The 27,916-nt window shown below is 55.9% G+C and overlaps 3 protein-coding genes and 1 long non-coding RNA gene across 5 annotated transcripts; 3 read left to right on the forward strand and 1 right to left on the reverse strand.

Annotated features, from left to right (window-relative positions):
- Positions 1-262: 262 nt before the first annotated feature.
- On the forward strand, positions 263-7,477 carry NOTUM (notum, palmitoleoyl-protein carboxylesterase). Its single transcript, XM_061392537.1, has 11 exons — positions 263-660; positions 1,807-1,859; positions 1,942-2,037; positions 2,555-2,615; positions 2,870-2,928; positions 3,334-3,436; positions 4,103-4,294; positions 4,421-4,521; positions 5,092-5,239; positions 6,456-6,503; positions 6,735-7,477. Exons 1-11 carry the CDS (start codon positions 329-331, stop codon positions 7,039-7,041), a joined length of 1,500 nt encoding a protein of 499 aa, XP_061248521.1. The 5' UTR covers positions 263-328; the 3' UTR covers positions 7,042-7,477.
- An 8,800-nt stretch (positions 7,478-16,277) lies between these two features.
- LOC133232745 (uncharacterized) lies at positions 16,278-23,310 on the reverse strand. The gene is made up of 2 exons (XR_009731450.1): positions 20,886-23,310; positions 16,278-16,690 (listed from the first exon to the last, which is right to left on the reverse strand). It is a non-coding gene; the product is annotated as an uncharacterized LOC133232745 (long non-coding RNA).
- MYADML2 (myeloid associated differentiation marker like 2) lies at positions 18,191-20,471 on the forward strand. Its single transcript, XM_061392547.1, has one exon. It carries the CDS (start codon positions 18,328-18,330, stop codon positions 19,249-19,251), a length of 924 nt encoding a protein of 307 aa, XP_061248531.1. The 5' UTR covers positions 18,191-18,327; the 3' UTR covers positions 19,252-20,471.
- Positions 23,202-27,912, forward strand: PYCR1 (pyrroline-5-carboxylate reductase 1). 2 transcript variants are annotated; one of them, XM_061392545.1, is made up of 8 exons: positions 23,202-23,289; positions 23,714-23,826; positions 24,068-24,138; positions 24,898-25,077; positions 25,328-25,549; positions 25,860-25,952; positions 26,105-26,268; positions 27,100-27,912. In XM_061392545.1, exons 2-8 carry the CDS (start codon positions 23,760-23,762, stop codon positions 27,263-27,265), a joined length of 963 nt encoding a protein of 320 aa, XP_061248529.1. In that variant the 5' UTR covers positions 23,202-23,289; positions 23,714-23,759; the 3' UTR covers positions 27,266-27,912. The 2 variants fall into 2 exon arrangements, with proteins under 2 accessions (XP_061248529.1, XP_061248530.1); XM_061392546.1 differs by having other exon boundaries at positions 23,273-23,826.
- The last annotated feature ends 4 nt before the right edge of the window (positions 27,913-27,916 follow it).

Raw genomic sequence — 27,916 nt, forward strand, 5'->3', positions numbered from 1 at the left:
GGCCGCCGCGGCCCCCGCAAACTACGCCCAGGCTCGGCCCCCGCCGCTCATTGGCGCGGGCCGGAGCCAGCGCACCCAGACCCTGCGCTGCCCTCGGCCGGCCGCGCGCGGAGTCCCAGCTGCCCAGGCCGACGGCGCCCGGCCCCGAGAGCCTCGACGCCGAGCCGCCCGCGCCTCCTCGGCCGGGCCCAACGCGGGGAGCGGGGCGAGCGAGCAGGCGCGGCTGGCGCGCCGCGGCCCGGGCGCCCCCGGCCTGGCGCCCTCGCCGCCGCGCCGCCTCAACGCCTCCTGCTCTCCGCAGGTGGCCGCGGGCCCGAGCGGTGCGGCCATGGGCCGAGGGGTGCGCGTGCTTCTGCTGCTGGGCCTTCTGCACTGGGCCGGGGGCGGCGAGGGCAGGAAGACCTGGCGGCGCCGAGGCCAGCAGCCACCCCCGCCGCCGCCCCCGCCGCGGGCCGAGGCGGCCCCGGCAGCCGGGCAACCGGTGGAGAGCTTCCCTCTGGACTTCACGGCCGTGGAGGGCAACATGGACAGCTTCATGGCACAGGTCAAGAGCCTGGCGCAGTCCCTGTACCCCTGCTCGGCGCAGCAGCTCAACGAAGACCTGCGCCTGCACCTCCTGCTCAACACGTCGGTGACCTGCAACGACGGCAGCCCGGCCGGGTAAGGCCTGCACCCGCCCGCCGCGACCAGCGAGCCCCCGTCGGTGGCCCCGGGACCGCCGGCTGCCTGGTCGCCAGCGGGTGCGCACCACCCGCCTCCCTGTCCCCGCTCAGACGCACGGAGCCTGCATTGGACCGTCCTTGCTGGCCGCAGCGGTGGTCGCCCACAAGGGAAAGGGCTCCCGTCGGGCCTCGGAGGCGCTGGCTCCGGGTAGGGCCCTGCTAGGCGACTAGCTGAGCGGGGGTTGGGGCAGCGTTGGTCCTGGGCCAGCCCCGGGCACTGACCCCTCGGCCACCGGTACCCAGTCCCTGTGCTCGCGTTCTTCGTTCCCTGGGCGGGGAGATGGCAGTCCGCGAGTGGCCCTGACTCCAGCAAGAGGAGGTGACACAGCGGGGCGGAGAGACGCCTGCCGTCCGCACCTCCACCCCCATCCCAGCTCAACTCGCCCCGTCTGCTCCGGGCTGCTGCTGGGACTGCCAGAGATCCAGCCAGCCGGAGGAATAGACAGGGGGCGCAGGTGGGACAGAAGGACCTGGGGTGCGGCATTCACCCCCTCTCCAGCCCCTAGCAGATAAAGGAAGGATGCGAGGCTGAGGGTTGGGGAGGGGTTAGGGCTGCCCATGCCCTCAAGTGACTGCACAGCCTGAGGAACACGACGTTAGGTCCGACCTTGGTAGGAAGGATGAGACGCCGCTTCGATGGCGCCCGCGCCCCTCCACGCCCGCCTGTGCGACCCCGTCCCCCTGCCCCACGCACCCTCGAGAGTGCTTTTCACTCTCCAAGCTCCACTGCGCATCCCAGGAGGATCTGGAGCCCTGGCGAAGACCCCACCCCCCACCCCGCCTGGCCGCCTGCGCCGGGGTTACAGCGGGTCCCGCGCGGGGCGGGCCGTGGGGATTTTCCACGGACCACACAGCCCCTCGCCGCCCTTCCCCGCCTCGCGAGCGCCACCTCCCGGGACTGACCGCCGCTGGCCCGGCCAGGCGCGCTCTTCGGGGGCCTGTCCGCTGGCGCCCCCGTGCGGCCGGCGCGTGCCCGGCGACAGGTGGAATGACCCCTATCTCCCCGAGCTGGACCCTGCAGCCCCCGCTCGCCGTCCCCCCTACCCCCCGCCATGACCACCCACTCCACTCACTTCCCTTGCAGCTACTACCTGAAGGAATCCAAGGGCAGCCGGCGATGGCTACTCTTTCTGGAAGGTGAGTCTCAGGTGCGGATGCAGCGGGGCAAGAGGAGGGTCCCCTCGGCACTGGACCCTGAGGTTGTGGGCTGTGCCCGCAGGAGGCTGGTACTGCTTCAACCGGGAGAACTGCGACTCCCGATATGACACCATGCGGCGTCTCATGAGCTCCAAGGACTGGCCCCGCACTCGCACAGGTCAGCGCGCCAGGGTTTGCCGAGGAATCCCCAGGAGGCGAGGGGAAGGGAAAGGGGCTCATAATTGGAAGTCCTGGAAGAAGCTTCTTCTCCTTCATTCCCTAGATCCCCAGAGAGGCCCCACCCCATCCGTCCCCCACCCCACCAAGATTAGGGAACATTCACTCTAACATTTCATTCTTATTCCACAGGTAACTTCCCAGGGCTCACCCTGGCTACACAGTACAGAGCTGGTCCCTGGTCAAAGTAGCTGGTGGAAGGGGGGGAGGTTGAGGGTCATGTCCAAAAGTCACAGCCCGGCTGGGCGTCCTGGTCATGGAGACTCCTTGGAGTAACTAAACCCATCCATTCCCCACTTCCCCGGCAACCTTAGTTCAGGTGGGTGTCACCACCCACCTCCTTGCTGGAGCTTGGTAGGATCCCTCCACATCCGCTTACCTTCCTGTAGTCTTCACCCCTGCCTGCATGCCCTGCTCCCACCAAAAAGACCTACTGCCTCTGTTCTTCCCTGTCACAGGCACAGGGATCCTGTCCTCCCAGCCAGAGGAGAACCCCCACTGGTGGAACGCCAACATGGTGTAAGAGGGAGCCAGAAGATCCTTTCTGGGGGAGGGGAGTCCTGTCTTGGGGGTCCTTTCTGGGGGCTCCTTCCTAAGAGGTTCTTAGGGGAAGTCCATCCTGGGGGATCCTGTCCTTAAGGGGATCTGGTCCTGGGAGAGGTCCTTCCTAGGGAGGTCCTGTCCTCAGGAGTCCTTCCCGAGGAGGGTGATCCTTCCTGGGGTCCTCGGGCAACAGAGGAGCATGGCAGGCTCACACCATCCATGTGTCACAGCTTCATCCCCTACTGCTCCAGCGATGTGTGGAGTGGGGCTTCATCCAAGTCTGAGAAGAGTGAGTCCCATGCCTTCCCCTCCACCCCCTCCCCCCCACCCCCACAGAGGCAGGGCAGGGAGGACAGCACTTGTGGGGAAATACAGACGTTCAGCCTTGTGACTCCCTCTAACCCTTCGATAGTGTGTCCCAGGGTGCACGCCCCCAGCGCCCACTGCCTGGCTTGTCCATGGCTGGCCTGACACTGGGGGAGGGGGTTCCTCACTCCTAGGTGTTCCCCGAGGAAGGGCCCCCAGCACAGTCTTGTGTACCTGACCCACCTTCCTTCAATCTACCCCTGCCCCTGTTCCCATCCTGTGGAAGACCCTCCAGACACCCAGCTATACCTGACCTCCTTCCAACCTGGGGATGGGAGGACTGGCTGTCCAGGCCACCACTTGAAGCCAGCTCTCCTTCTCTGTGCAGATGAGTACGCCTTCATGGGCACCCTCATCATCCGGGAGGTTGTGCGAGAGCTCCTGGGCAAAGGGCTGAGTGGGGCCAAGGTGCTGCTGCTGGCAGGGAGCAGGTGGGCTGGGCAGGGGCTGGGGTGGGAGTGTGGATGGAAGGGAGAAGATGGGGCTGAGCCAGGGCAGACGCATGGCCAGGAGGCTCAGCAACATGGGGCATCTCTGAGGTTTGGCTCCCGAATGCCATGTGGCTGGAAGCTGTCCCGCAGACGCTTCTGCCTCCGTGGTTGTTGGGTGTGAGGGAGGCTTTGGATCACAGTGACCTAGGCAGTTGACTAGGGGCTAGCTGTGGACCAATGCACCGCCAAGGGCTGGGGTCCCTGTAGGCAAGATCACTTCATTGTATCCCAGTGGGCTTGTATCCCAGTAGGGGACTCAGGGGTTGTCTAAGGAATGGACAGAGGGGCCTGGACCACAGAGTTCACCTTCATTTTCAGATAAGGGAACTGAGTCAGAGAGTGAGAAGGGGGGGAGGGAAGAAGGGGTGGGAGGAAGTGAGATGACCCAACACTTAGCTCTGTGTCAGTGCCTGGAGCTCTGCCAGCCCTTCTCTGCCTCCAAGACCTGGAAGGGCCCAGGGGCCTTACACACGAACCCAGAACGTGGTGGCAGCTCAGAATGCTCTTGGCTCCCTGTGCCCTGGGGAATGGGCTGGGGCTGGGCAGGCCTGGTGGGTGAGTGTCCTTCCTCAATCTGCCCGGCTTGACCTCCCACCTTCCCTGCAGTGCGGGGGGCACGGGGGTGCTGCTGAACGTGGACCGCGTGGCCGAGCAGCTGGAGGAGCTGGGCTATCCAGCCATCCAGGTGCGGGGACTGGCTGACTCCGGCTGGTTCCTGGACAACAAGCAGTACCGCCGCACAGACTGCATCGACACCATCACCTGCGCGCCCACAGAGGCCATCCGCCGGGGCATCAGGTGCCCCGGGAGGGAGGGCCCATTCTGTGCAGAGGGCCTGGGATTGGGTGGCATCAGGGGGTGGAGGAGCTCGTGGGGGCTGGGTGGGAGGGGGGAGAGCAGCCTAACCTGCAGTGTGTGGCCTAGGTACTGGAACGGGGTGGTCCCGGAGCGCTGTCGGCGCCAGTTCAAGGAGGGCGAGGAATGGAACTGCTTCTTTGGCTACAAAGTCTACCCAACTCTGCGCTGTGAGTGGGCACGCAGGGAGGTGGGGGGGGGGGGCTGGGTGGGGTTTGGCGGTGGGTGTCCAGCCTTTCTGTGTCTGCTGGAAACCCAGCCTGGAGTCCAGTCCTTAGAGGCTAGGCTCAGAGACCATTGCCACACCCAAGAAGGGTTGACAAAGTCATCTGAGCCTGGCCAGGACTTTCTCAGTTTTAGCACTAAAAGTCCACTCAGTTCAAAGCAAACTAGGATGGTTGGTTACGCTGACCACACCCACGGTGAGGAACGTGCCTTGGAGTTGAATCCCAGTGCTGTCCCTGCGTGGGGCCTTGGCTGTCCCTCGCCAGCACCACACTCGAAGCAACATAATCGCCATGTTTTGGTCAAAGCGGAGTCCTTGGAGCCAGGCCAAGGTGGGAGGAGGGAACGAGGCACCTCTTCAAGGCAGCGTGCCAGGGGGACTAGTCGCCAGCACTCTGTAGCCAGGGCCTGGCTGGGCTGTAAGCCTGCTGTGGAGCTGGCTTTGGCCTCTGCCCCTGGAGCCTGGGGTGGGGGGCAGAGCTCCGAGGCGAGGCCCAGCTGAGCCATCCCCCCAGGCCCGGTGTTCGTGGTGCAGTGGCTGTTTGACGAGGCCCAGCTGACTGTGGACAATGTGCACCTCACGGGGCAGCCGGTGCAGGAGGGCCAATGGCTGTACATCCAGAACCTGGGCCGTGAGCTGCGGAACACACTCAAGGATGTGCCGTGAGTGTGTGGGGACCCCACTTGGCCCCCCAGATACATAGTAAACCACTTGACTTGAAAAGAGAGGCCGCAAAGATGGAAAACAGGAAGCAGCCCAGGGGTCCTTGAGGTGATAAACTGTGGTCAATGTAGACAAAGGGGTACTACCCAGCGCTAGAGAGGAGTGAGCAACTGAGCCGCGAAAAGAGGAGGAACTGTAAATGCATGTTACCAAGTGAAAGAAGCCAGTCTGAAAAGGCCACATGTGGTGTGATTCCAACTCTGTGACATCGAACCCAAGTCTTTTGCATCTCCTGCATTGGCAGGCGAATTCTTTACCACTGTGCCACCTGGGAAGCCCCTATGACATCCTGGAAAAGGCAAAACTGTGGACACAGTAAAAAGATCAGTGGTGGCCAGGGGTTGGGAGAGAGAGGTATAAATAGGTGGAGAACAGTAGATGTTTAGGGCTGAGGAACTGCTCTGTATGGTACAACGGTGGACACATGTCATTGCAGTCGTAGTAGCGTTAGCCGCTCAGTCATGTCCGACTGCGACATGTAGCCTACCAGGCTCCTCTGTCCATGGAATTCTCCAGGCAAGAATACTGGAGTAGTAGCTGTTCCCGTCTCCCTCGGACCTTCACAAGCCAGGGATTGAAGCCTGGCCTCCTTCATATAGGCAGATTCTTTATCATCTAAGCCACCAGGGAAGCCCATGTGTCATTATACGGTTGTCCAGATTCATAGACAGTACAACTCCAAGGATGAACCCTGATGTAAACTACAGACTCTGGGTGGTGATAATGTGTCATCTAGGTTCATTGATTGTAACAAACATACCAACTGGTGGGGGATATTCATGATGGAGGAGGCTGTGAATGGATAAGAGCAGGGGATGAAAAAGAATCTATGTCTTCCATTCAATTTCAATGTGAACATAAAGCTTCTGTGAAAAACTAAAGTCTATTAAAAAAACAAATATTCACCTGTCCAGCAGAGCCCCTACTCTGAGCAGGATTTGGAGGCAGAAAGGGACAGGGGTTAATAGGGCACCTGGGAGCTGGTGGGGATAAGGCGTAGGGGGAGCCACTGGCCAACACAGCAAGCAGCAGGAGGGAAGTAGGAGCCAGGTAGGGGACAGCCTCCCAGGAGAGGAGCTGTGACCTATGCGCTTTGGGGTGGGGAAGGAGCTGAGGTGTGATGTGGTTGCTCACAGGTTGCCTTCTTCCTAACAGGGCCAGCTTTGCCCCCGCCTGCCTCTCTCACGAGATCATCATCCGAAGGTCAGTGCCCCCTGGCCCCAGAACAGCTTTTATCCATGGCTCTCAATCCAGACATCTGCAACGCCCCCATCCCCAGCAGGCCTGCCCACCAGCCTCCCCAGCTCTGGCTTCTTCTGAGGGTTTTCAAAACCACTTGCACAACCAGCTGTGTGGCAAGAACTCAGTGGTGGCAATGCCGTCCCCTGCTTTGGCCACACCCGAGTGATCCCCAACCTGGGTTTCTGTCTGCAGCCACTGGACAGACGTCCAAGTGAAGGGGACCTCGCTGCCCCGGGCGCTGCACTGCTGGGACCGAAGCCTCCACGACAGCCACAAGGCCAACAAAGCCCCCCTGAAGGGCTGCCCCATCCACCTGGTGGACAGCTGCCCCTGGCCCCACTGCAACCCCTCATGCCCCACCATCCGGGACCAGTTCACGGGGCAGGAGATGAATGTGGCCCAGTTCCTGATGCACATGGGCTTCGACGTGCAGACGGTAGCACAGCAGCAGGGCCTGGAGCCCAGTAAACTGCTGGGGATGCTGAGCAGCGGAAGCTAGGGCCCTTCGCCCCGGCCATCTCCCCTCCAGGCCCTCCTGCCCTCCTAGGACCGCAGGGCCCCTGCCATCCCCACCCTGGGTCTGGACACCCTCCCTTGGCAACCTTCACTGTCTCTCTCCTACTGCCTCTGAGGGGCCCCAGCCAGAGATGGTGGACCTGCCATCAGCCTGGCTGTGGTCCTTGGCCCCCTCCTGCCCCGCCCTCCTGACACCCCCCATCCCCATCGCCTCATTCCTAACCGCCCCATACTCCCTCCACCTCCAACCCACGGTAGGGAGCCAGAAGCACTGGATTCCTCAGCCTCCAGCCCAGAAGGCATACTCCCCCAGCCCAGCTCCCCAGCCTCTCCTGCCCTTTTGTATTATTTTATAAAGTGACTTTTTTATTAATTTTTTAAAAAAAGAAAAATAAGCAAGAAATATATAGTGAATGATATTGTTTTGTAACATATTTTTTTTAAATAATGAAGAAAAGATAACAAAAGAGCCTCACCCTGGAGACGTGTTTATTTGAGGGGGTACTTTGGCTGCTTCACACCCCGACCTGACCCGGACCCCTACAAACCCCGGGCAGCAGGGAGAAGCTGAGAGGGACTCCGGGGCCTTTTCCAACCCCTGCTCCTTCTGTTCATCCTTTCCACACACAGCAGTAACGGGCCTGTCTCAGACAAGCCCCCAGCATGGTTTGAAGCTCCCTTTCCTCTTTATTTTGATCTTGGGGTGACATTCACGCCACACCTCCTCCATTTCTAGGGGCACGACTCGGCATTTGTACATCGACAGTGCTGTGTCTCCAACAGCAACCTCCACTTTCAAAACTTCATCACAAAACACTCCCTACCCAGCTAGCACATTCTTTGAAGTTTGTATTATATTTATTTTCACAACATCACACATGCACATGGTCCAGAATTTGAAAGAGGCAGAATTTTGGAGGGTGAAAATTCTCCCTCTAGGCCAGCCCTTGACTCTGCTTCTGTGGTTAGTCCCAGAGGACACAGCCTCCCCATAAACACATACACACACACACACAAACATACACACATAGACACAATCTTGTCCTTCACGTGTGACTGCACACCATACACTCGTTGCCTGGTTTCTACCTCCTGCTGCAACTTAGGACTGAAGAGAACATTCCCAGTCTTCAGTGAGCTCTGTGCTTCATACTGTCTTCAGGTACAAAGGGCCGCGTGACTAGTCTGTGTCAGCGCCACTGCATACAGGCTCACGGGCCGGCATCTCCATGGAGGCACCCCGAGGTGGCATGTGCATCGAAGATAGTGAGCCCCTGTGGGTTTTGTGACATACTGATAAGCACCCCCTCCAAAGGTGGCCGGGTCATGACTCTCCAACAGACCTGGCTTCCTCAGCGTTCCCTGCACTAGGTGCCCCCCACACATGACACCCTGATTCCCCCGGTGCCCAGCAAGTAGGTCTTATTACAAGCCTCAATTTGCAAATTGGGATACTGAGGCCCTGGGACTTCCCTGGTGGTTCAGTGGTTAAGAATCTGCCTCCCAATGCAGGGGACACGGGTTCGATCCCTGGTTGAGGAGTTAAGATCTCCCACATGCCTTGAGGCCACTAAGCCCCCACCCCCCGCACCCCCAGCCACAACAAATGATCCCACATACTGAAACAAAGACTTGATGCAGCCAAATATCTTAATAAATATTAAAAAAAGAAAGAAACTGAGGCCCAGAGAGGCTATGCGAAGGGATAGAGGAAAGACTTGATGCAGCCAAATATCTTAATAAAAATTTTAAAAAAGAAACTGAGGCCTGAAGAGGCTATGTGAAGGGACAGAGGAAGGATTCATGCCTGGACCCTGCTCCTAGCCTCTGACCACCCAGTCTCTCTCAGGCAGCCTGCAGCTTCAATCCCAGAGTGGGGAGCATCACGGAGACCTCATCCTCTCAACGGCCCCCCAAGACTGGGAGTATGCCCTGAAGTCTGACCAGCTCTGGACCCACTGAAGTTGGCTTCCCCAAGGGGAGCTTAAATGGCCCATTTGTGGTTTCACTGACCCAGGGAGACAGTGAGGTCAGGGAGGGGTGTGGCCAAAGGCTGAAGATGAAAGAAGGGGGACCCTGGGGTGGCTGCTGGCTTGGGGAGCAGCCTCTTTGGAGAGGCATGAACAGGGTTCCCAGCATGACAGTGGCCTTCCAGTGGGAGAGGGGGCTCAGTTCAGTTCAGTTCAGTCGCTCAGTCGTGTCCGACTCTTTGCGACCCCATGAATTGCAGCAGGCCAGGCCTCCCTGTCCATCACCAACTCCTGGAGTTCACTCAAACTCACGTCCATCGAGTCGGTGATGGGGGCTGGGAGGACCCAAAAGGGACCTGGCCTTCACCTACCAAGGGAGACTTGCATGGAGGGAGGGGTCCATGCTGCGGTCAGAGCTGGGCCTCTGGGGGAGGGACCCCAGAGGCGCTGGCTGGAGGCCAGTTCTTTGTGTGGAGAAGGGCAGCAGGTGGTGACATCGGCACAGACAGATGCCTTACTCTGTATGAGGTAGACTGAGAAGAGTAACAGGGTGGCTTTGTGTGTCTCGGGCGTGCCAGGCCCACTGAACATGATACTTGTGGGTTAGGCCCAATGGGATTTCACCAAATGAATAAATCCTTTCTCCCCATGTTCCTGATAAAGAAGGATGGAGGCTTAGCTTACCTCCAGCGTCTGTGCCTTACTGCGAGTGCTGTTGTTCAGTCGCTCAGTCATGTCCGACTCTTTGCAACCCCATGGACTACAGCACGCCAGCCTTCCCCGTCCTTCACCATCTCCCAGAGCTTGCTCAAACTCATGTCCATTGAGTCAGTGATGCCATCCAACAATCTCGTTCTCTGTTGTCCCCTTCTCCTCCTGCCTTCAATCTCTCCCAGCATCAGGGTCTTTTCTAATGATTTGGCTCTTCACATCAGGTGGCCAAAGTACTGTGGGTACCATTGGCAAAATGAGCCTGGGACCCATAAGGCGAGTGAGTGATGTCAAACCTGTAGTGTTCAGTGCATGATCAAAGTGATAGGCGGAACTGTCTACCCTGATGTCTCAACTTCTTTTATTTTTATTTTCTTTTTTTGGCTGAGCCACATTGCAGGTAGGATCTCAGTTCCCCAACCAGGGATTGAACCCATGCCCTCTGGAGTGGAAGTGGCCAATTCTTTTTTTTTTTAATTTAATTTTTTGGGCTACTTTGAGTCTTCATTGCTTTGCCCAGGCTTCCCCTAGTTACAGCGAACAGAGGCTACTCTTCACTGCGGCACTCAGACTTCTCATTGCAGTGGCTTCTCTTGTTGCAGAGCATGGGCTCTAGGGCCCGAAGACTTCAGCAGTTACTGCTCTCAGTCTCTAGAGTGCATGCTCAGTAGTTGTGGCCTATGGGCTTAGTTGCCCCGAGGCATATGGAATCTTTCCAGACCAGGGAACGAACCTTTGTCCCCTGCACTGGCAGGCAGATTCTTAACCACTGGACCACCAGAAAAGTCCAGATCTTGGTCTCTTACACCGTCTCCAGTAACAGGAACCAGGGCTTCTTGGAAAACACCTGGTTCTAAGGCTGGGGAGAAATGCGCAGGATGAGCCTGGGATATCTTGCAGTGCCTGCAGTGAGGAGGTGCTGAAAACAAACCCCAACCCCCACTGATGGGGTATGTCAAGGCACACTTGGAAGGCTTTGAGCAACAGAATAAAAAATGTAGTTTTGGATTGTAACCCAAAATATAAAATGAATGTCCTCAAGTCGATCCTGATATAAGTAGATAATTGAAGAAAGTTAAGTGGGAGAGGAAAGACCAACCTCTTTGAAGCACTCCAAATAATTTATGTCGATACTGTCCCCTCAAGGAGGGGGAGAATACACTCCCCTTAAGTGTGGGCCACAAGTGTGGGTCCTCTCCCCAGAGAGAACAGGATGGGAAGGGGGAGAAAGAAAGAGGAACTCCTCAGAGGTGACACCTGAAAGACACACCTCAGCCAAGTGATCAAGGGCAAAAGGTGAGGAGTCATGTTGAGAGCACGGCCCTAGGGGGACGTGATGAGAAGGGCACTTCCCCTCTGTGGTCTTCCTCCCCAAACCCACAAGCCCAGACTAATAACGAGAAAAACATCAGATAGGCCAGCAGAGGGACAGTTTGTGCATCACTGCCCAGCCCTCCTCCAAACCACTGGGGTCATTCAAACCAAGAAAGTCTGAGAGACCCTCCTGGCCAAGAGCAGCTGAAGGAGACGTGATGGCTACTCGTCATGTGAGGTCAGGCGAGGTCCTGGAGCAGCCGGAGGGCATGAGGTTAAACCTGAGGAGACCTGAATAAATGTTAATAATAATGTATTGATATGATATGCCAATGTCTCATTAATTGTAACAATTGTTCTGAAAGATGTTTCCGATAGAACACTCTGGATGTGAGGAATATAGGAGCTCTTCCAGTCAATTTCTTCTGTGTGTCTACTGTTGTTCTAGAAAATAAAGTCTATTTTAAAATTTTGTAAAAGCAAGTTTTGTGTTTTTTTTGGCCACACTATGTGGCATGTGGGGTCTTAGTTCCCTGACCAGGGCTTGAACCCATGCCCCCTGCAGTGGAAGTGCAGTCTTAACCACTGGACCTCCAGGGAAGTCCTTTATTTAGTTATTTAAAAAATTTTTAAAGCAGCTTTTTTTATTTATACAAGAATATAAACCTAACCATGTTTAGAACTGTAGCAAAATGCACTTCATTTATTTTTTTAAATTATTCTCTTTTCCTGGTTTAGGAAGTAATAGCTATTTAGTTTAAAACTGGGAAAATACTGAAAATCCAAAGAGCAGAAGCACCCGCTGCGCCTCACCTTGGAGGTGATGGCAGGGCATCCTCAGGCGTTTACCCAGCCTTTCTATCTTCCGATGCAGATGTGCCATGGGCCCTTTAGTCTCCCACACTGCCCCTGTGATCTCCTTCCTTGTCACTCTGCTCTTCTACAAGGTGATCTCAAGGCAGCCTGAGTGTACCTCACACGGATGTTTCTTAGTCTACTCACCAGTCCCTACTGTTGAACTTTAGGTGACTTCCAACCAAACTCACTTAAAATTTTGTTGACATTTCCATAGTACGAGAAGCTGTCAATCCAGAATCACTGTGCTTCTGTAATTGTGACACATTAGCAAAAGCTCAAAAGCAGAAGACATTGTTGCCAAGCAGCACAGTGGCCAACCAGTTGGGAGTCGGTGTCTAGAACCAGAAGCATGGCCCATGCCAGGGTCCAGGGATCCTCACCACGGGTCCAGCCATGAAGCGCTTCCCTTGACCACGGTGGGGCCCAGAGCTCCCCCGGGGCTTCGTGGGTGGGCAGAACCCGACTGGCAAAGCAAAGAAAGATGACTTTGCTGTGATTTGTTCTCAGATTCTCAAGGCCTCTTTCAGAAAAGGAGCTGATACTTTTTTTTTTTAATTGAAATACAGTTGATTTACAATGTTGTGCTAGTTTCTGCTGTACAGTAAAATGATTCAGTTATACATATATGTATGTATTCCTTTTTTATTTACTTTAAATTTGAGGATAATTGCTTAAAATACTTTATTGGGTTTTACTATATACCAACATGTATCAGCCATAGGTATATGTATGTCCCCTCCCTTCTGAACCTCCCTCCCACCTCACACCTGCTCCCACCCCTCTAGGTTGTCAGAGCACCAGATTTGAGCTCCCTGCATCATACAGCAAATTTCTACCGGCTATCTAATTTTATATATGGTTATGTATACCTTTGAAAGCTACTCTTTCCATCTGTCCCACCTTCTCCTTCTTCCTGTGTTTGTAATTCTGTCCTCTATGTGTGTCTCCATTGCTGCTCTACAGAGGGTTAATCAATACCACCTTTCCAGATCCCATATATATGCATTAATGTACGTTATCTGTCTTTCTCTTCCTGACATACTTCACTCTGTATAATAGGCTCTAGGTTCATCCACCTTATCAGAACTGAGTCACATGCATTCCTTTTTATGGCTGAGTGAGATTGTACTGTGTATATGTATCACTGCTTCTTTATCCATTTATCGTTCAATGGATATCTAGCTTGCTTCCATGTCATAGCTGCGATGAACACTGGGGTACGTGTCTTTTTCAATTATCGTTTCCTGAAGGTATAGGCCCAGTAGCAGGATTGTTGGGTCATACGGTAGCTTTATTCCTAGTATTTTTAAGGAATCTCTATACTGTTCTCCTGGGACACGACTGAGCGACTGAACTGAACTGAACTGATACTGTTCTCCATGGTGGCTATATCAATTTGCATTTCCAGCAACAGTGCAAGAGGGTTCCCTTTTCTCCACACTCTCTCCAGAATTTATTGTTTGTAGATTTTTTGATGATGGCCATTCTGACTGGTATGAGGTGATACCTCATCATAGTTTTGATTTGCATTTCTCTAATAATGAGCGAGGTTGAGTATCTTTTCAAGTGTTTATTAGTCATCTGTATGTCTTCTCAGGAGAAATGTCTGTTTAGGTCTTTTGCCACTTAAAAAAAATAATTTTATTGATTCGTTCATTTTTGGCTGTGCTGAGTCTTCTCTTTAGTTGCGGCAAGTGGGGGCTACTCTCGAGCTGCACTGCACGGGCTTCTCATTGCTGTGGTTTCTCTTGTTGTGGAACATGGGCTCTAGGGCATGTGGGCTCTAGAGCACAGGTTCAATAGTTGTGGCGCACAACCTTAATTGCTCTGCGGCATGTGGAGTCCTCCCAGATCAGGGATCGAAACTGTCTCTTGCATTAGCAGGCAGATTCTTTACCACTGAGCCACCGGGGAAGCCCCTTCTGCCCACTTTTTGATTGCGTTGTTTGTTTTTCTGGTATGGAGCTGCATGAGCTGCTTGTATATTTTGGAGATTAATCCTTCCTCAGTTGTTCCATGTGATATTATTTCCTCCCATCCTGAGGGCTGTCTTTTCACCTTTTTATAGTTTCCTTTGCTGTGCAAAAGCTTTCAAGTTTAATTAGGCCCCATTTGCTTATTTTTGTTTTTATTTCCATTGCTCTAGGAGGTGAGTGATAAAGGATCTTCCTGTGATTTATGTCATACAGTGTTCTGCCTATGTTTTCTCCTAAGAGTTTTATAGTTTCTGGTCTTTAATCCATTTTGAGTTTATTTTTGTGTACGGTGATAGGAAGTGCTCTAATTTCATTCTTTTACGCATAACTGTCCAGTTTTCCCAGCACCACTTATTGACGAGACCGTCCCTTCTCCATCGTATATTCTTGCCGTCTTTGTCAAAGATAAGGTGCCTATAGGTGCGTGGGCTTTACCTCTGGGCTTTCTGTCTTGTTCCATTGGTCTATATTTCTGTTTTTGTGCCAGTACCATACTGTCTTGATGACTGTATGTATGTATTCTTTTCATTTTCTTTTTCCATTATGGTTTATTACAGGACATTGAATACAGTCCCCTGTGGTATACAGTAGGACCTTGCTGTTTGCCTAGGAAGCCCACACGTGGGCACAGCAGTCACTTAAGTGGGTCAGGAAAAGTTGGGCCCAGGAGAGGACTCAAGCCTGGACATAGCTCCCTGGTAGGCCCAAGCCAGATGGCTGATCGCAGTTCTAGGCATACCCATGCAGGCACAGGGTGGCTGCGGGAAGCTGGGCAGCTCAGGCCAAGACCTTCAGCTTCCTCATGTGGAGAAGGAAAGTAAGGATGCCAAAGGTGGGCATCTTGCTTCCCAGAGGGTTCCAGCATATGGTACTGACTTCGGCTTGACTGGCACCTGAGATTCCCTCACTGAGGTCCCCCCTCCACACCCACACACTGACCCCCATCCCCAGCACAGCACCCACTGCCATGTTCAGCCCTGCAGGCCAGCCACACCAGCCACAGCTCTCGCCTGGTCAGGCCCAGATGAAAGACTCCAGGCTCCGAAGGGCCAATTGGACTTTGAGTGGGGCCAGGTGGAGGGCTAGTTGGCATTCCTGGCACTGTTGGACAGCCACGGACACGGGTCCCAGGATGCCACTTCACCTGGGCTCCATACCCTCACTCAGAACCCGGTGGCCCCAACCACTTTCAGGGAGCTTCTCGGCCAGGCTTCCCAGGATGGTCATGTTGTTGTGCCTCGCCTCTGCCCAGCGTCTGTCAACCCATTTTTCAATTTGGTTTCCCAGCTTCGTTGTGCCAGAAGATGGAGGCACAGTGCAGTGTCTGATTTTGAGGAAGGGGACCAACTTCCTGGGGAGAAGGCCAGTCAGGTGCCTGTCTCACCCGCCACGCCGGCCACAGAGCGCCTGAGAGGCTGCCTCCTACCTGCACAGGTGTGCTGGTATCCCTGAGCACCTGGGGACACCCCAAAGTGCCCAAGGCTTCAGGTACTACAACCTGAATCCTTTTGGTTGGGGGTACGAAGGGAATGGAAACAGGGGCCAAGAGTACTGCAAGGCTGATGCCCCAAGGACAGTTTGTGTGGTCGAGAAATGTGGGCATGTTCACTGTTAGGATTCGCTGAGCTATGAACTTGGGCTGAAGTTTGCACATGTCTGCTTGAGATAAACTAAACCGTCCGCTCTGTGCAAGACTTCCTTCCAGGTTTCTCTGAGCAGGGGGCAGAAGGGTTTGGAACCAGCTTGTCTGTACCCCTGAAGCCTAAGGCCCCGTGCTCCCCTCATTCCCTTGTCCAGGGTCAGGAGCACCTGCTGCGGATGCCTGGAGAGAGGAGGTGGGTTATCCTTCCTAAGGGGCTCCATAAAAAGTTTGCCTGGTGAGACCTCACTGCCCACTCTGCTCCACCGCAGTGTCCAGACACTGTCTGAGGGCCTGCAAACCCTCCGAACAGCAACAGGAATCCTGTGTTTACAATCATGTTGACTGCTCTGGAAACATGGCCAACAATCATGTTGTCGGATGACCAGCACAATTCAGCTTTTAAAGAGGGTGTGTGTTCATGGAGAATGCTGCCCATAAGAAGCATAAAGGGATGCCAGGATGCCTGGGAGAATCACAGGGGCACGAGACATGGACACCACCCCAACCAGATGGTCAAACTTCTTACTCTGGATGTACAGCCATTGTGATTCTCCTGACAGGTGACATCTCCCACATGGTTTTCCTGCCAAGGGCATTTAGCCAGGATCTAAACATGAGGAAACAGACAGAACACGCTGAAAGACCACCAATAAAGCTGCCAGCTGGGGCATTTTAAAAAAATCAGTGTTATGAAATATATTTAAAAGAGAGAGAGAGACTATTCTAGAATAAAGGAAAGTGAGAAACATGACGGCCAAATGCAATGTTTAATTCCAATTAAATCCTGGCACAAAAACTTTAAATGCTGTAAGGTGTATTTCCAGGACAGGTGGGGAAAACTGAAAGACTATGTATGTGCTTAGTTGCTCAGTCTTGTCCAACACTTCATGACCCCATGGACTGTAGCCCATCAGGCTCCTCTGTCCATGGGGATTCTCCAGGCAAGAATAGAGTGGGTTGCCATTTCCTCCTCCAGGGGATCTTCCCAACCCAGGGATCGAACCCAGGTCTCCCTCATTGCAGGCGGATTCTTTACCGACTGAGCCACCAGGGAAGCCCATGACTGTGTATTAGGTGATCATTCTTCAATTTCCCAAGTGTGGCCACTGAATTCAGGTTCTGCAGGAGAACGGCCTCCCTCTTAGGTGTCCATGGAAGTATCTAGTGGAGAATTGTCACATTGCCAGAATTAATGTTATTATTAATTATTAATGGAGGAGGAGAAACAGCATGGACAGGGCAAAATATTAATAATTCTTGAATCTGGGTGAAAGACATATGAGTGTTCATTGTGCTATTTTGAAACTCGTCTGTAAATCTGAAACTTTTCTAAATGGAAAGTTGGGGGAAATACACACAAGACTGTACTTATAATTGTCTCTCTGTGTCAGAAGGGATAGGTTCTAGGACTACCCCCAGTCACACCACCAGGATACCAAAATCCACTGATATCCATGTCCCTTGTATAAAACAGTATAATATTATGCACATCCTCTCGTACACTTTATTTTATTTTTATTTATTTATTGGCCACACCTTGTGGCTTTCAGGATTTAATTCCCCAACCAGGGACTGAACCCAGGGACACGAGAGTGGAAGTGCCATGTTCTAATCAGTTGACCACCAGGTAATTCCTCTCCTCAATACTTTGAATCATCTCTAGGTAACTTATAGTACCTAATAGAAAGTCAATATTCAGGCAACTGAACACAGGTGATAGAATAGTAGGCAAATTAATTACACTTTTCATGTATTGATTGGGCCTGAACAAAAACTACTTTCACGGTCAAAATTTGTTTTTCCTTTTCAAAAACATTTCATAGATTTTTAATATTTTACTTCATTTGAATACTTATTGATTTGGCTGTGCTGCCCTAGGTCTGGTTGCAGCGTGCAGGATCTTTAGTTGTGGCACGTGAACTCTTGGCTGCGGTGTGTGGGATCTAGTTCCCCAACCAGGGATCAAACCTGGGCCCCTACATTGAGGAGGCCACAGTCTTAGCCACTGGACCACCAAGGAAGTCCCTCTTGTTAATATTTCAGGCTAAAAATGGGAGAGTTGAGTTTTTCCTAGGATTTTACATGACTAGGAGGATCAAGTAAAAAGTTCCATTAAAATCCCCACAAATAAAAGCTAAAACTCAGCCCCCAGGTCAGGGTGAAGAGAATGAGGGTGGGCATCTTCGGGAGGAGGGTCTCCACTCCCCTTCCCCACCACCTCCCAGGAATCAGAGCTGAGTGCTGGCCGAGGGACGAGGACAATGGGATCCTGACACCATCCCAGCTCTGAACCAAGCCCCGAGGGCCTCCCAGATAGACTGCTGCCTCAGAGTGGCTGCTGTCCTCTTCTCTCTGTGCCCCTCCCCCAGCACTGCTGCCCGAGGCTGCTCGAGCTGGGGTGCCTGGTCCCTTCTGCTCTTTTCCCTCCGCCTCTCCCCCAGCAACGCAGCTGACTGACCGACAGAAGCAGGTGCTTCAGAGGCGGAGGCGGTGCCAGCGGCCAAGGGGTTAATGGCTGGGGCTTGGCGGGACGCAAGGGTCAGATGTCGCTCTGGGATGGGGACAGGCACTCAGGCTGCTATTCCGGGGCTCTGATCCCGGTCGCCTATTTATAGTGCTGGGGGGGCCTCGGCCCCCCCACATACACACAGGCGGCAGAGAGGCTGCTCTGCTGCAATGTCACCAGCGGCGTCACTGCCACTGCAGGCTGCCGGCACCTGCCACTGCCGCAGGAGACGGAGCCGAGAGAGACCCCAGGGTTTACGGGCACTGTGTGAGGCGAGGACGCGGCCGGCCACATGGGCAGCACCATGGAGCCCCCCGGGGGCGGCTACCTGCACCTGGGTGCCGTGACATCTCCCGTGGGCACAGCCCGCGTGCTGCAGCTGGTCTTTGGCTGCACCACCTTCAGCCTGGTGGCCCACAGGGGTGGCTTCTCGGGCGTTCAGGGCACCTTCTGCGTGGCGGCCTGGGGTTTCTGCTTTGCGCTCTCCGTCCTGGTGGTGGCCTGCGAGTTCACCCGGCTACACGGCTGTCTGCGCCTGTCCTGGGGAAACTTCACAGCGGCCTTCGCCATGCTCGCCACGCTGCTGTCCGCTACAGCGGCGGTCATCTACCCACTATACTTCACCCGGCTGGAGTGTCCGCCTGAGCCCGAGGGCTGCACAGCCAGGAACTTCCGCCTGGCAGCCAGCGTCTTCGCCGGGCTCCTCTTCTTGGCCTACGCTACGGAGGTGGCCCTGACCCGGGCCCGGCCAGGCCAGGTGGCCAGCTACATGGCCACAGTGTCAGGCCTCCTCAAGATCGTCCAGGCCTTCGTGGCCTGCATCATATTTGGGGCGCTGGTCCATGACAGCCGCTATGGGCGCTACGTGGCCACCCAATGGTGTGTGGCCGTCTACAGCCTTTGCTTCCTGGCCACGGTGGTGGTGGTGATCCTGAGTGTGCTGGGTCACACGGGGGGCCTGGGCTGCCCCTTCGACCGTATGGTGGTGGTGTACACCTTCTTGGCCGTGCTCCTCTACCTCAGCGCTGCAGTGATCTGGCCCGTCTTCTGCTTTGACCCCAAGTATGGTGAGCCTGGGCGGCCCCCCGACTGCCCGAGGGGCAGCTGCCCCTGGGACAGCCAGCTGGTGGTGGCCACCTTCACTTACGTCAACCTGCTCCTCTACGTCGCCGACCTGGCCTACTCCCAGAGGATCCGCTTCGTGCCCACCTTCTAGCATAACAGGTGGCAGCAGCCCACCCACCTCTGCTCTCCAGGGGCTCAGGCATCATGAGAGGACCCAGGTGAACCCAGACCCGTGAGGATGAATTGGAGGGAGGCGGCCAATAGAGTCATGCCTGGGCTTCTGGCTGTGCTCAGCGGTGCAGCTCAGGGAGGCACAGAGAGGGGACAGAGGGGCAGGAGGCCATGAACAGGTCACAGGGGAGGAGTCTCGCCAGGCAACTCCCACTCTATCTCTCTGTCTCTCTCTCGTTCTCTCTCTCTCTCTTTCCATCTCTCTCCATTTCCTGGCATGCCCTCCCTCAGTGCTGGCCCCTGTAACACATGAGAAGCCTTTGAAGCAGGCACTCTTGTGACCCACTATGCAGATGGGGACCTTGAGACCAGGATTACAAAGTTGACCCAAAAGCCCATCAGTGTCTGGAGACCACATCTAGGTTGAGTCACCTAAGTAGAGTTGAAGAGCGACAATTCCCAGAGGTGTGGGAAGGGGTCAGAAGGAAACCCAGGAGAGGGCCAGAGCCAGGTCAGCAGAGGGGTGTGGGAAGCCAGTGCTTCCTCTGGCCTTGGAGGGGGCAGTTTCTGGAACCCTGGAAAGATCCAGACAGATACCTTCCTGCTGGGGTATCTGTGCCGGGACGAGGAGAGGAGCCGGGAACTAGGACCCTGCCTTGCCCACCTCTGGTGGCCACAGCCTCGGAAGCCGAGCAAGGACTCTAGAGTGGTCGCATAGGGCAGCCTCAGCAAGCTAGAGAGCGCAGGCTTGGAGGGGCCCACAGCAGCCAACAACACTGCTAAGGGCACAGCACTAGGAAGACACTGGGTTCTCACCCACCAGGGAGCCACCGCTGAGCCCCCAGCATCTACCCCGATGTAGCAGCTCCTGCCGTACCTGCCAAGGACCCGGGGGGGCTGGCCTGGGGCAGCCCTGATCCAGAGGAGGACCAGCTTGGGGCAGCCACTGAGACACGAACCTGGGTATCAAGCACCCCCTGGGGCTCACAGACCAACGACCTCCGCTCAAGAGTTCCTTTGCCTGGCAGCTGACCACAAGGGCCTGCTGGGGCCACTGCTCTCCACACTCCAGCCAGCTTCTCCCACTCAAGGGCCCAGACTGGGCCAGCTTGGAGCAGACCACTAGCTGCCCAAGCACAGTAGCCGCTCAGCCCGTAGCCTGGCCCAGGGCCTTGAGCAGGAAATAAACACCAACGCTGATTTGCACTGAGTAGTTTCTGCTAAGGGGGTGGTGGCCACCTGCACCTCTTGGGCCATCTGCCACAATGTTCCCAGAGAAGAGCCTAGACTAGACCTGGCTGAGTAAGGAGGCAGCCGTGGCGGGGGAGGGGGGTGCTGGGATACTGGGTGTGTGGGGGGGCAGCCTCCCCAGGAAGTAGTGGGTGACAGCAGGGGAAGATGGGGGTGGGGAGTTCTCAGCACCCCCACCACCACTGCGGTTCCCAGGGGTCTTGGGCATGGCAGTGGGCAGAGGGGCCACTACACTCGTGGTAGCAGAGCCCAAGCAGCTTTTAGGCACAGGGTCCGAGGGCTCCCTGTGCTGGCACCACGCACAGTAAGAGAGACATGGCCTGTCTGCCCACTGGGGAGGGCACACGCACAGGGGTCCTTCACCTGCAGAGGCTCAAGTTTAGCAGCAGATCCAGGAGGGGGCAGGAGCCCCTGTGTCCCGAGGTGTCCTGACGGCTCTGCTGACTAAGGAGGGTGGGGGTTGGAAGCATGTTACTAGGTGACAAAGGCGCCTACGGGCCACACCCTTCTCAGCCCACAGGGAGGCCTTAACAGTTTTCCTTCCTTTTCTAACCCAGTTTCTGAAATGAGTTATCTGTCACACGTCCCCAGTTTGTTCACTGCCCTGTGATCTTCTGCCCCCAAAGCTCCATCCACTCCAAATTTCAAAGGTCCTGAGCGGAGAGACAGAGGGGGAGGAGAGGGGTTCCAGGGCTCAAGATAAGCGTAGTAGATGTCCTCTGTCTCCCAGGAGGCTGCAATGGGGAATGTCCTCATGATATTCACTCCTTCGATCAGAGGACTCTTTCTTTTTGGAGAAAGGAGTTATTTGTTGTTGTCACGCGAAAAACAATACTTTTTAAAGGATGGACTCTGTTCTCTGATGATATGTGCGCGCGTGGGTGCTAAGTCGTTTCAGTCACGTCTGACTCTTTGCAACCCCATGGACTGTAGCCCACCAGGCTCCTCTAGCCATAGAATTCTCCAGGCAAGAATACTGGAGGGGGTTGCCATGCCTTCCTCCAGGGGATCTTCCATACCCAGGATGGAACCTGGGTCGCTTGCATTGCAGGCACATTCTTTCCCCACTGAGCCACCTGGGAGGCCCTCTCTCTAATAACATACAGTCAAAACACGGTAGGATCCCCGGCTTCACATCTATGCGTTTGAGTCTGGGCCACTCCCTGAGCAATCCATTTTGGACCGGAACTTACAACAGCTCCTCCCTCAGAGGGTGAGGACTGAACACCACAATAAACACAAGGAGGCCTGAACATCTGCTGTGTACACGAGCTCACTGCACAGTGGTCTGGTGGTGTCGGTGTTGGTCATTATTATGTCAAGAACTCACAGCCCTGCTTTCTGGGGCTGCTGCTGCTCCTGCTGTTAAGTCGCTTCAGTCGTGTCTGACTCTGTGCCACCCCATAGACAGCAGCCCACCAGGCTCTGCCGTCCCTCGGATTCTCCAGGCAAGAACACTGGAGTGGGTTGCCATTTCTTTCTCCAATGCATGAAAGTGAAGTCGCTCAGTCGTGTCCGACTCTTCGCTTTCTGGGGCACAAACATCCAAATACACTGAAATTACATTTCAGAACAGCTTGTCATCATTTAAGATACAAAACCAAAAAAAAAAAAAAAAAGCAGGGGAGGGGATGGGTTGTTAATGAGGATCGCTTCTTACTTTTGCTCTTAACTTTGCTGCTGACTGGGACTCCAGACTATTCTGAACCCCAAAAGCAGGCTCAGTTCAAATGAGCCCTGAGCATGTCCTTCACAAAGATAACTAGAAATCTTTTGAGAATCTTTTGAGAATCCAGGGCCAAAAGATTTCATGGACCCTGCAGACAAGATGTCAAGAGACATGGGGTGCTCTGTGGGAACTTGGGCCATTAGGAGGTCATCTTCCTCTGTCTACTGGTTGACCACTACCCACCCTGAGAGCCTGTTTGGGGAGGGTCACGGTGGTAATAGGCCAGTGACCCCCAGGGCCATGTAGTTTTAAAAGGGCGCCTGAGCCTGAGACTAACAGAGGGGAAACTAGTGGGTAAGGAAGGGGTACAGATCTCAGGGGGAAGGACCTGGACTTCCCAGGTGCCTCCCAGTTTTGAGATTCTGAGAAAGCCCAGGGCTGTCTCTCCAGTTTCCACACCTCCGGATACAATTAAAAAAAAAAAATTTAAGTGACAAAATACAGTATCAAAATAGTGTTATACCTTAAATGCTATTTGATAAATTGTTTTCAATCCCCCCTTCCCGAAAATAAAGCAAGAAGCCTAGCAAGTAATTAAAAAAAAAAAAAAAAGGCATTACAAGAAAGAAAGGAAAAAATCCTAGCTAGTTGTACTCTTCCATACTCGATAATCAAGTTAATAACATGTCTGGACTCAGCGAGCAAGAGCCGCGTCCGTGTTCAATCTACAGGGCCCCAAGAGGGGAGCCGAAGCCCAGGGCCGCTCTTTGAGAACCCGGCTGCTGTCGCCCCTCCCCCGCTGCTCTCGGTCCTCAAGCGCGGTCCGGGTTCGGGTGGGTAAGGGTTCAGAGCCTGGGCTGGGGGTAGCGGGGTGCGGGTTCTCAAGCGCTGGTCGACAGGGCCTAGGGGGCGGGGGCGGGGGCGGGGGGCCGGGGCGAGCAGATGATGCAACGGCCCCTCGGCACCTCCCGCGCCCCTGGATTGGCCGGCTCCAGGGCGGCCGCGCCGCGGATTGGCTGGGGCGGCGGAGGTGGGGCCCCCGGGAGTGGGTGCCGCGTGGCGGGCGCGGCGGTGCAGACTGGGGGCGACACGTACGGGGTAACTGGGTTATCGGGGGCCAGGCTGAAGTCGGGCTTGGGCGGGCGGTGGTACTGCGGGAGGGAAATGTGGGTCCGTGCCCTCGCCTTCGGCCTGGAGGGGGCTCGGACCTGGGGAGGTGTGGGCGTGGGGAGGGGATTCGGGCGCGGGTGCGTCGGGGCGCAGATGATTCGTCTCCCCACCCCAAGCAGCTGCGACCTCTTCCGGAGGCGGGCGCGCCTCTCCCTGCTCCCTGTGTCCGGGACCCTCGGGAACCGATCGGGAAGCCGCGGTGGGCGGGGCACCGGAGTAGGGGAGAGTTAGACCGGCTGAAATAGGGCGGGTGCGGGGGGACTCCCGGTGGCGGTGGAGTGGCCAGAGCTGGCACTGTCTGCCTAAGTTCTTGGGCTGGATTCTGCCCCATCGTCCCGCCTTGTTCTTGCAGAGCCGGTGCCAGCTGAGAGGGCGGTGGGCGCAGACCTCCAGACACTATGAGCGTGGGCTTCATCGGGGCTGGCCAGTTGGCCTTTGCGCTGGCCAAGGGCTTCACAGCAGCAGGTAGGCTCTACAGCCAGGAAAGGACAAACGTAAGAGGGTGGGCGGTTACCCTTCTCCAGGCTGGGAGGGAGTCCGAATAATATGCCTCCTTTGAGCCCTGTGGGAAACGGTAGCCTTGGGAAGTTTGGAGTAAGGCGGTGGTTGCTGTTTTACCCTGGGGTGGGGGGATTTCTGTTCTTCCTGGGATGTGGGGGAGGGATGCCAGGCCTGGCCTTGAGGGAGGGACTCTTGACTCCTGCAGGTGTTGTTGCTGCCCACAAGATCATGGCCAGTTCTCCAGATATGGACCTGGCCACCGTTTCTGCCCTCAGGGTAGGTGCAGGGTTGGAGGGTGACTGGGAGGCTGTCCCTCTGGAGGTTGGTCAGTATTTCTGGAAGCCAGTGTGTGACAGTCTTGACCCTGGAAGACTAGGAGTAGGGGCCCCAGTGGGCGGCACCATGCCGCAGTCCCCCATACCAATGAGAAGAGGGTCCCTGGGCAAGACTATCTTAAAGACTCTGCCTCTTGGACTACAGATGGCTTCCCTCCCTCAGCTCTTGGGACCTTCGTCGGGCACATGTGCAGCTGGTGGGGAAAGGGTGCTGGTCAGGAATGCGGTTCCCTTAGTGGAGCCCCCACAAGGGGTCACAGTCACAGTGTGGGGGCCAGGACAGACATCCAAGGGCTGAACACAGCTTCAGTTTGCCATAGCTGAGTGATGGCTCCAAGGGTGCTGGCAGGTTCCCAGCTTAAGACTACTATCTACAGCACTACTCACACCTGGAAGGCACAGGGCAGGGGTCTAGGGGCTGCAGACCCAGGTGGGCTGGGCCTGGACTGCGGGCAGTTTCCCTCTTCCGCCCACTAAAGGGTTACCTTTCAGAGCAGAATGCTTCCTCCACCTTGGGGTGGGAGTGGCAGTTAGAGAATGTCAGCGCCCCATGCCCTGAGCCGCTAGCCCTGCCATGCTGACATTTCCAGAATCCTCTATGATGAGGGGCTTTGTGAGGGGCTTTTGGCCTGGGGGGGGACACTGGGGGGGCCAGCCAGCCACGAATCACAGGCTGAGCCTGCCTGGGCACTCCCTGCAGAAGATGGGGGTGAACCTCACGCATCACAACAAGGAGACCGTGCAGCACAGCGACGTGCTCTTCCTGGCCGTGAAGCCACACATCATCCCCTTCATCCTGGATGAGATCGCCGCCAACATTGAGGCTCGGCACATCGTGGTGTCCTGTGCAGCCGGTGTCACCATCAGCTCCATTGAGAAGGTGGGCATTGCGGCTCAAGGCTGGCTCGAGGGTTTGGAGATGGGGCAGATGTGTGCGCTACAGAGGGCTTAGGAGTCCTAGCCTGCTCCACGCCTGGGGTCCCCCACCTGTGAAGTGGGTGCATTGGTGCAGCCCATAGAGCTCAGGAAGTGTTCGGTTGGGTGAATTGGGTGAGAACATTCACACCCACATCCAGCACAGCCCACAGGGCAAGGGGCCGGGATGGATACACAGCTGGTTTCTCCTCCAGAAGCTGACGGCGTTCCAGCCAGCTCCCAAGGTCATCCGCTGCATGACCAACACGCCGGTCGTGGTGCGGGAAGGGGCCACAGTGTATGCCACAGGCACCCATGCCCAGGTGGAGGACGGCAGGCTCCTGGAGCAGCTCATGAGCAGCGTGGGCTTCTGCACGGAGGTGGAGGAGGACCTGATTGATGCCGTCACAGGGCTCAGTGGCAGTGGCCCAGCCTATGTGAGAACTGGGGAGGGGCAGGGGCAAGTAGGTGGTTCCCAGGACCTGAGGGCATGTCTCCCCATCTTCCACCCTCCTCCTTGCTCTGGACTCCTGCGGGCAGAGCTACTGCAGACCCACCGCACACGGTGGTTCCCAACTATTGCCCACCAACTCGGTCATTCACACAGCAGCTGTTTATAGAGCTCTGGCCAGGCAGTGGGTAGGGCACGGGGAGCCATGAGGTTCCCTGGGGTTGTTGTCCTAAGCAGTGCCTGGAGGAAAATGAGAATGGGCCTGGGACAGTGGCTTAAACGCTTTCTCCCTGCAGGCATTCACAGCCCTGGACGCACTGGCTGATGGAGGTGTGAAGATGGGACTTCCAAGACGCCTAGCAGTCCGCCTCGGGGCCCAGGCTCTGCTGGTTAGTGTTTTTTCTGACCCTCTGGTGGGGGCCACTCCTTGCCAGGACCAAGACTGGTGCGTTGGGGCGGATGGGTGGAGAGTCAGTGGGTGTGGCTGGGATGGGGTGGGGGCAATACCTTCACAACCTTCAGACCCTCTGTCTGGCTTTAGGGGGCTGCCAAGATGCTACTGGACTCTGAACAGCACCCAGGCCAACTCAAGGACAACGTCTGCTCACCAGGCGGGGCCACGATCCATGCGTTGCACGTGCTGGAGAGCGGGGGCTTTCGCTCGCTGCTCATCAAGGCCGTGGAGGCCTCCTGCACCCGCACACGGTGGGCCTCAGCCACTGCCCACCCACTCTGTCACTGGCTCAGCAGATGGTTATCGAGCTTTGACCTGGCAGTGGGCAGGGCACGGGGAGCCCTGGGGTTGCAGTGTACAGCATCTCTCACCATCCCCCATCATGCTGTGAGGAGGCGCTGCCTCCCGGGCCCAGGCTGTGCTCCTCATTGTTTCATCACTTGTGGCCTTTTGACCGGGGTGGTCATCCAAGCCAGGGAGGCAGGCCAGGAGGAAATCTCTGTGGGGCTGATGATACCACCTTCCTCTTGGCCTTGCGGGGAGAGTGAGAGATGCGCCGGAGGTACTGGCACAACATCAGCGCGGTCAGTGAAAGCTGAAAGAGCAGGGGACAGACACGGTGTGGCATCTTGGCTCAGAGTTCCTGTTGCAAGTTCAGCACTGCAGGATGGACAGGACTGTTTCTCAGCATCCTGCCTGCCCTCCAGTCCAAGCCCCCAGGCTTCTCTACCCCTGTCTGACAGTGACGCTAGAACATAGCATTGCCCTCTGGGTGCCAGACTGCAAGGGAGGCAGATGAGGCCCGTGTCCCGTGCTCCGGGCTAGGAGGGCTCCGTGACTCAGGTGCTGCTGGTAGATTTGGTGACCCTGAGCTGACCTGAATGGGGTGAGCGGCAGATGGATGGCAGTGGAGGGGAGGGGTCGCTGGCAAAGGGCATTGCAGGGACAAAGGCCCTGAGGTAGGGGTGACAGCGCAGCAGCTCCCTGCTGGAAGCCATGGACTTCCTCCCACTTCCCTCTTGGGCCCCTGAGCTTGGAAGGAGGTGGGGCCCTGGACGCATCCCTCCTCACTGTCTCCCCAGAGAGCTGCAGTCCATGGCCGACCAGGAGAAGGTCTCACCAGCTGCCATCAAGAAAACCATCCTGGACAAGGTGAAACTGGACTCCCCTCCCGGCACCTCGCTGGCCCCTTCTGGCCACTCCAAGCTGCTGCCCCGCAGCATGGCCCCAGCAGGCAAGCAGGACTGAGGGGTCGAGCCTGCCTGTGGGCCACTCTCCACCTTCTTCTGGGCTCACAGCTCTTGCGCTGGGAGTATCTAGCCCCAGGCTACACAGGGTGTCCTCACGCTGATCCACACTGCCCATGGCTTGGTCCACTCGGACCCGCGAGTCATAGCCGGGGACGGGGCACATCACCTCCCAGTGGGAACCTCCATGGTCCCCCAAGTGTGTCCTGGTCCAAAACAAGGATTCTCTGGCCTCAGCCTCCTGATTCATCCGTCCCCAAACCACGTCAGGACCACCTTCCTCCAAAGCTCAGGAGGCTTGAGGGGGCTTTACTCTCCCCCCTCAGCATTAGCTGGCTTCAGCTTGAGTACAAAGGTCAAGGCCCCACCCCTCCCCACCCCCACCATGAAGGCCCACCCAAGGAGAGCATCTGCCCTTTCCCCACTCACCTTTCCTCAGTGTGGGAAGGACCTGAGGGTCCCCGACATCCTGCAGAAGAGCCCATGGTTCTTGGCCAGCAGGACATTTGAGAAAAAGGGTCTTCAGTCGGTTGGACTTCTGAGGCCCCAACACTCACGCCATCATCTCCCTTTCCTAGCCTGACCCACAGACGCTGTCAGCTCTGTCTCTTAACTTTTTAGGATAAATAAATTGGTTTCCAGCCCCAATGCC

This window comes from Bos javanicus, chromosome 19, assembly GCF_032452875.1.
Source record: "Bos javanicus breed banteng chromosome 19, ARS-OSU_banteng_1.0, whole genome shotgun sequence".
NCBI lineage: Eukaryota > Metazoa > Chordata > Mammalia > Artiodactyla > Bovidae > Bos > Bos javanicus.

Coding starts and splice junctions, on each gene's coding strand:
- NOTUM (XM_061392537.1), top strand. CDS start 329: ATGGGCCGAGGGGTGCGCGTGCTTCTGCTGCTGGGCCTTCTGCACTGG. Junction 3,437..4,102: donor CTGCTGCTGGCAGGGAGCAG/GTGGGCTGGGCA, acceptor CCTTCCCTGCAG/TGCGGGGGGCACGGGGGTGC. Junction 5,240..6,455: donor AACACACTCAAGGATGTGCC/GTGAGTGTGTGG, acceptor TCTTCCTAACAG/GGCCAGCTTTGCCCCCGCCT.
- MYADML2 (XM_061392547.1), top strand. CDS start 18,328: ATGGGCAGCACCATGGAGCCCCCCGGGGGCGGCTACCTGCACCTGGGT.
- PYCR1 (XM_061392545.1), top strand. CDS start 23,760: ATGAGCGTGGGCTTCATCGGGGCTGGCCAGTTGGCCTTTGCGCTGGCC. Junction 25,550..25,859: donor GTGGCAGTGGCCCAGCCTAT/GTGAGAACTGGG, acceptor TTCTCCCTGCAG/GCATTCACAGCCCTGGACGC. Junction 25,953..26,104: donor TCGGGGCCCAGGCTCTGCTG/GTTAGTGTTTTT, acceptor GTCTGGCTTTAG/GGGGCTGCCAAGATGCTACT.